We start from the raw sequence: 7,723 nt of genomic DNA on the forward strand, positions 1-7,723 counted from the left end.
ATGTTTAAAATTCTGAATCTTCGTAGAACTCCGGGGCAGATCCGAGTAGAAGGTATAGGCGCCAATGCAGCCACTTACACAAAGGGCTCCACAACTGTGCGATTGAGATCCCTCACTGATGAGGCTTTCTCGACGCAATTTGAAGTCTACATCCTACCAACGATTACGACTATGACACCAGTATGCAAGGTCGACTCCTCCGCCTGGGATCACCTTTCTGGACTCCAGCTTGCCGATCCAACATTTGGTACTCCTGCCAAAATTGATTTACTTATTGGCGCAGATATTTGGCCCGCTTTAATTGCCGATGGGATTGCTGCGGGACTCCATAACGAACCGTGCGCGCTCTGTACTCGCCTCGGTTGGGTTGTGTTTGGCCCCGCGGTGGTCAGCGCTCCAAATCATTTGACCCATACTCTAACTGTCAGCAAATGTATAGGCGATCAGCAACTGGACAAACTACTGCAGAGGTTCTGGCAGGTTGAGGACAATGGTCCTGTCGACGAACTCTCGGTAGACTCTTGTGAACGGATTTTCATTGACACTGTACGTCGCACAGCGAGTGGACGCTATAGTGTACAAATCCCATTTCTTCCGAATGCTCCAATGTTGGGAGATTCATATCAAGCAGCGCGGCGTCAGTTTTTCCATCTTGAGCGAAAATTAGCTGGCGACCCTGAGCTTCGCAACAAATACATCACGTTTATGCAAGAGTACATAGCACTCGGTCACATGAATCCCGTGACAGACGATTGCTTCGACCCAACGCAATGCTATTACATACCCCATCATGCGGTAACAGGTAAATTTCGGGTGGTATTCAACGCGTCCTGCAAAACTACCAGCGGAGTGTCATTGAACGACACTCAGTTTTCGGGACCACAGCTCCAGGACAATTTGATTGATATTCTTCATCGGTTTCGACGCTATCGGATAGCTATAACAGCCGATGTCAAGAAGATGTTTCGACAGGTTGAGATCAATCCCTTGCATCGTAAATGGCAACGCATCTTGTGGCGGGAATCTCCAGTCGAACCACTACGTAGCTTCGAGTTAGCCACAGTAACGTATGGAATGACAAGCAGTCCATACAATGCGATTCGCTCCTTACGCCAATGTGCTGTAGATAACTACACCATTGTGGAGGACGAAAACCGGGCTTCTACAGCAAGGAACAGTATCCTTGATGGATTTTACGTCGACGACTATTTGGAAAGTTTTGACTCTTTGGTGGAAGCTGTTAGTTGTGCTCATGATGTTGATGCGATCCTTCGTCAAGGTCAGTTCATTCTTGACAAATGGAATTCGAACTGCGCCAAAGTACTTCATGCTATCACCGATCCAGAGAAATCTGTTACAGAAATTGAATTATGCGATTCCAACGCCACTGTGTTAGGCTTACATTGGAATCCGTTGAGCGATGAGCTCTTTTTTAAGGTGAGAATTGAAGACTCACATAGACTACCAACAAAGCGTAGTATCCTAAGTGACGTTGCAAGGCTGTATGACCCGATTGGTATACTAGCGCCAGCTGTAGTTCTGGCCAAAATGTTCATTCAAACCCTGTGGAGGAAGGATCTTAACTGGGACACTCCATTACCTATAGAATTACAAGACCAGTGGCTCGAATTTCGAAATGGTCTTCATGAACTAGCGCGAGTCCGTGTACCGCGTTGGTTAAGCATGTCACCTCATGCATTTTGTACACTCCATGGATTCTGTGACGCTAGCTCGAAGGCGTATGCTGCGGTTATCTACGTAAATAGTGCCGCACAAGGAGATTTGTCTAATATGGCACTTGTTACTGCGAAAACCAAGGTGGCACCTGTGAAGCAGATTACTATACCACGCTTGGAACTTTGTGCTGCCCACCTGCTGGTAGTCACTCTACGTCATGTGCAAAAGGCGCTCCATTTAGACAACGTCCCTTACACACTCTGGAGTGATTCAACTATAGTTTTGCATTGGATTCATAAACAACCGTCAGTGTTGAAACAGTTCGTGGGTAATCGAGTTGCATACATCCAGGCCCACACCAAGGTAGAATGTTGGCGACACATTCGCTCCGAGTACAATCCAGCCGATTGTGCAAGTCGAGGAATTACGCCTGCAAGCCTTCTGCATCATCCGCTATGGTGGACAGGTCCACCTTCTCGTTATATGTGCATCGAAAACGATCCAGTTGTGCCAGAACTAACGGAGGAGCAACTCCAGGCACAGACTCTGGAATGTCAACCTTTTCGTACTTTTATAACCACTCGCCAGGATCATCACCAATGTCTTATGACTTCTGCGTGTGGTCACCGAATTCCTCTCGTTGAGAAATTTAGCATACTTAGTCGTGTCCTCAATACAACAACGCGATTAAGACGTTTTCTGCCATGTTACAAGGGTAAGAGGTCGAATATTGTGACAGCAGAAGAATACGAATGGGCTCTGCTTCTAACTGTTAAACAAGCTCAAGGTAAGGCATATAGACGAGAAATTAATGCTCTCAAATCAAATTCCAGGTTAGACATTCGAAATCACTTGTTCCCCTAAATCCATATATGGATCCTGCATTTTGTGAGTCGGCGGGCGTATCCGAAATGCAGAAATATCTAACTAACAAGGACATCCAATGATTATTCCCAAAGGATCATTTGCTAATTTATTAATTGCTGATTCTTATAGACGATGTCTTCATGGTGGCATCCAGCAAATGTTAAAAAAGGAGCAGTACGACTGCGACTGACTACGGTTTTGGATAATTCTTAACTGCGTTCGATTAAATTTTAATTAATTCAATAGATAAAATAAGTTTTTTTTTATAAATATGTAAATTGTAAACATTTTTAATTTGTAGTTGTTTTAAATATGATTTTAATAGCGTAGCGTATCTATGTACATATGTATAGTGCTTAAACAAAAGAAACGTTGTTTTATATTAATATTAATATAAATTATGATAGGTAATTATTGTTTTATATTTTTACAATTTTATTTTCAACAATGGTAAGTATATATTTATTAAAATTGAGACGATCGATGGGAATATAGGTTATATACATACATATAACCGGAATTAAAAAAAAAAAAAAAATGTATATTTAGTTTTTTTATCTTCTTTTAAAAGATATATATTGCGCATTACACTGAAGGGGATAGATTTTTGTTTTAAAATGGGCTAATTGTTGTTAGAGTTATATTGTGATTGTTGTCATTTGCAAATTTAAAAGGGCGTTTAATATTTGAAGTATGTACGTTTTCTAGATTTCTTTTAATAAATTTTGGTTCTTCTTTGTGTCTAACGCTTTTGTAATTTCGAATGAAACCTTCTCGCCTTTTTTCTAGGTAATTTTCCTTTCTTGTGTTAAGTTTAGAAATGATCTTCAATTTTGCTTCTTCTAACCGATTTTTAATTATGCTATGATTAACTTTGTTGTTTTGAACATCTAAAGGAGTAGCTTTTATTGTGGTATGAAATGAATTGTTATAAAGTTTTACGGCTTTACACATTTGGATGGTAATTGGAACTTTTTCTTCTAAATTTAGGGTTCTTATACGTTCGGTAAGGGTATTATTTATTCTCTCTACATCTGAATTTCCCGTATGACTATGTGGTTTAGTGGCATGAAATTCTATATTTTCTCTATTTAAAAATTCCCGGATTGGTTTTGAATTAAATTCATTATCGAAAACAAACTTTTTTATATGGCCTTTAATTGACAAAAATTCATTAATTTTATCTATGATCGTTAGACTATTTCTATCAGGTAAATGGAAAGAAATAACATGTTTTGAAAATTTATCGATGAATATTATAAATGACTGTTTACTGTTAACATAAGTATCTATATGAACAATTTCATTAACTGTATTTGGTGTTTCGGTAATTTGAAATTTAGCTTTGATCGGATTTCTATCATATTTTCCACCATTACATATGTCGCAATTATTTATTATTTCATGGATTTTAATTTTTAGTTCTGGATGATATACTTTATGCTTCATTCCCTCGTAAGTTGGAATAATGCCTGAATGTCCTACTTCGATTTTATGGAAAAACGATATTTGTCTCTTTAGTTCGTATTCATCTTCGATATCTTTGGCAAAGTTTGTGCAATTTACAAAAGAAATATTTTGATTGTTTGCGAAAGAATTTAAAAGTATTTGTTCTACTTCATTATGTTTTTCTTCATTAAGTTCAAAATATATAGCGATCTTACCTTTTTCAAAATGTTTATTTATAATATTAATAACGTTGTGAGAGTTAATATCTCCTATATCGATAAAAATGCGTTTGTTTTTGAAAATATTTTCTACTTCTTTTTCTTTTGCTTGAACTAAAATTAATTGCTGTTTGAAACGATTTACGACTGTATTGAGAATGTTAAAGTGATTATAAAGATTTTCTTCATGAGAATGGCTAGTTTGGACTTCTATTGAAAGCATTGTTTGGTCTTGTTGTTCACCAGCGTTTAAATCTTTTATTTGCAACATTTTGTTAAGGGTCATTCCCAAATTTTCGGAATTCACCATGTTTATTTCATCACTGTTAATTCGGCTCAGAAAATCCGCTATTTTATTTTCTTTACCGGTTATATAATCGATTTTTGCATCGTACTCTCCTAGTTGAACCAGCCAACGTTGAAGTCTTGGATTTATATCCTTACCACAATTTTTCTTTTGTAGCCATTTAAGTGGTTGGTGATCTGTTTTTAGATCGAATTCTCTTCCATATAAGTAGGGTCTATAGTATTTTACTGACCACACTATTGCTAATAGTTCCTTTTCGATGGTTGAGTAGTTTTTCTCGTGAGTATTTAATGTGCGTGAAGCATATGAAATTGGGTGGTCGTCTTGTGTGAGAACTGCGCCAATAGCAAAGTTGCTAGCGTCTGTAGTTAATTTAAATCTTTTTGTAAAAATTGGATACCTTAAAATGGGGGGATTTGTAATAATATTTTTTAAATTTTCGAAAGCGGTTATATAACTTGGGTTATTAACGTTAATCTTTGCATCTTTTTTCAGATATGCGACCATAGGATAAGCTATTTTAGAATAGTCTTTTATAAATTTCCTGTAAAAGCCGGTAATGCCTAAGAAAGATTTTATTTGCTTTTGAGAAATTGGTAACTTTAATTTTTGGATAACTTCAACTTTGCTTGGATTTGGTTTTATTCCTTCAGGAGTTAGTATATGACCTAGAAAGTCTGTTTCTTTCTTTAAAAAACTGCATTTTTCTAAACGTATTTTCAATTTTGCTTGTTTTAGTTTTGTAAAAATTTTCCGCATATTAGTTATATGTTCTGACAAAGAAGTACTAAAAATCAAAATGTCGTCTAAGTATACAACGCATATCTTGTTTATGAAATCTCGAAGTACTGAGTTCATAAGACGTTGGAATGTCGACGGGGCATTTTTAAGACCGAATGGCATTCTTAAGAATTCATAATGTCCTAACGGAGTAGAAAACGCTGTTTTCTTCCTGTCTTTTTCATCTACCAGTATTTGATGAAATCCTTTCGCGAGATCGATAGAGGAAAAATATTGTGCTCTACCTAGTTTATCCATGATACCATCGATATTAGGTATCGGGAATTTATCGCTAATAGTAATTTCATTTAATCTCCTGTAATCGACGACGATACGCCATTTTTTATTTCCGTCTGCATCCGCTTTTTTGGGGACTATCCACAAAGGGCTGTTGTAAGCAGAGTTGCTTTCTCTAATTATATTATGTTCTAACATTTCTTTTATTTGTTTTTGTATTTCTAATTCATGAACTTGTGGATACCTATAAATTTTCGAATGAATGGGTCTATCGTTTGTTGTAAAAATTTGATGTTTGATTTCATGCGTAAAAGAAAGTTTATCTCCTTCTTTGAAAAATAATTCGTTAAATTCTTGTAATAGATCTTTTATCAATTGGCTTTCTTCGATATTTAAATGATTCAAGTTTAAGTTTTTCATATCACTGAATTCGAGTGCGCAAATTTCCGTTTTTCCATAAGGAATTCGTTGATCAAAATAAATTATGTTTCCTAATATATTAATAAACGTGTTTTCTACATCAATTTTAGCTTTAAAAGGGATAAGAAAATTTTGTCCTATAATAGCTTCGTATTTGTTGCTGTTAAAATCTATTACTTTCCATGATAAAGTACCTAAGACGTTAAATTCTTTCGGAAAAGGTGTTACAATTTTATATTTTATTTCATTAATTCCGTTGATAGTTCCATAGCATAACGGTTTGGAAAGTTTTTCCTTTTGAAAATTTTCGAATAGGGCGTTTGGTTTTATGATGCTAGTTGTTGAACCTGTATCTATTAAACATTTAATTCTGTGATTTCCTATTGTTACTGTTATTATGGGGAGTTGAGGGTTTGAGGCGGTGTTAAAAAATTTACTTCTTTTTCTTCACCATTGCCAATTTCCATCAAATTTGAATTATTGGACAAACGACTTGTACTTGGATTGTAATCGACGCTCATATGAGAGCTTTTAGTTTGTCTCGGTAAACTTGGTTGTATTTTATTTGTAGAATTGTTGTACCCGTAATCGTAGTTATTTCGATTGTTGTAATTGTTACGATTAAAATTTGTATTACGTATGTAATTGTTATTGTTCCCGCATTGTTGTCTATTGTCGTTTGTTGATTTGGTTTGTCTATTGTCTGAAATTTTATTATGTTCGTAAGATCTATAATTTTTCTTGAAACCTTCGTAGTTTGTTTTGTTTTTATCGACATACTTTCGATGTCTATAATCTATCGCTCTTTTGTCCTGCAGCAATTTTAACTTTGAATATTTTACTATTATATCATTTAATGTTTCCGTTTCGGTTATATGTGCCCTTATAGGCCCATCGATTTTCTCTAACAGTATATCAACAAGGTCCCTATCTACATTTTCAGGTTTGTAAATGCCCGGTTTTAAAGGGTCAAATATGTATATTTCGTTTATTTCTGCCTTACATTTTTCAAAAATTATAAATAATTCATTAAGATTACTTACTTTGACCGTCCTACAAAAATTGAATACCTCTGCGTATGTCTTCCTCGGACGAGATCCTTGTAGAATTTTGGCCTTAATCGCTTCCCACGATGAGTTGTCCTCCAGTTCTCTTGTTCTTTTTCCAGCGGTGCCCAGTATTTTTTCGTTTGCTATAATGTTGATACAATGTTGGACGAGTTCCTGGTCTGTGCCGCAGAGAGAAATGTTGGTTTCGACCGCTTTAATGAATGCTTTTGGATTATGATGGTCGTCTAGTGGCTTCATTCTCCGGAATTGATCCATGATGTCCCTTGGTGACATGTGAAATCTGTAGAATTGTGGTTGTTGGTTTATTTGTAGTTGTAGTAGATGTTGAGCATGTTGTTGTTGCATTTCTTGTTGTTGGGTTTGTAGCAATTCTTCTTGCCTTGCGATAACTCTTTCCAGCTCGGCGATGGTTTGGTTTAGATTCTCCATTGTAGTAGTAGTTGTAAATAGGTCGTTTTAATTGTGGTTTGAAGATGTGGTCCGCGGAGTATTTCTTTTTGGACCAGTTGTGGAAAAGTAAAGATGTATTCTCCTTTTGTTTAGAAGTCTTTTAAACGTTGTAGAAACTTTTTTATATGTATTTTGTTTCTATTTCTGGATGCACATGAGCTTAATTATTTCTAGGCCGCTGTACTTATTATTTTTCGGGTAACTGTATACATAGCCTTTGCTTTTAGAAATTTCTCATTAACTTTTTA

General features: G+C 35.9%; 1 protein-coding gene across 1 annotated transcript; it reads left to right on the forward strand.

Annotated features, from left to right (window-relative positions):
- Positions 1-2,541, forward strand: LOC126764696 (uncharacterized). The gene has a single exon (XM_050482348.1). It carries the CDS (start codon positions 1-3, stop codon positions 2,539-2,541), a length of 2,541 nt encoding a protein of 846 aa, XP_050338305.1.
- The last annotated feature ends 5,182 nt before the right edge of the window (positions 2,542-7,723 follow it).

This window comes from Bactrocera neohumeralis, unplaced genomic scaffold, assembly GCF_024586455.1.
Source record: "Bactrocera neohumeralis isolate Rockhampton unplaced genomic scaffold, APGP_CSIRO_Bneo_wtdbg2-racon-allhic-juicebox.fasta_v2 cluster09, whole genome shotgun sequence".
NCBI lineage: Eukaryota > Metazoa > Arthropoda > Insecta > Diptera > Tephritidae > Bactrocera > Bactrocera neohumeralis.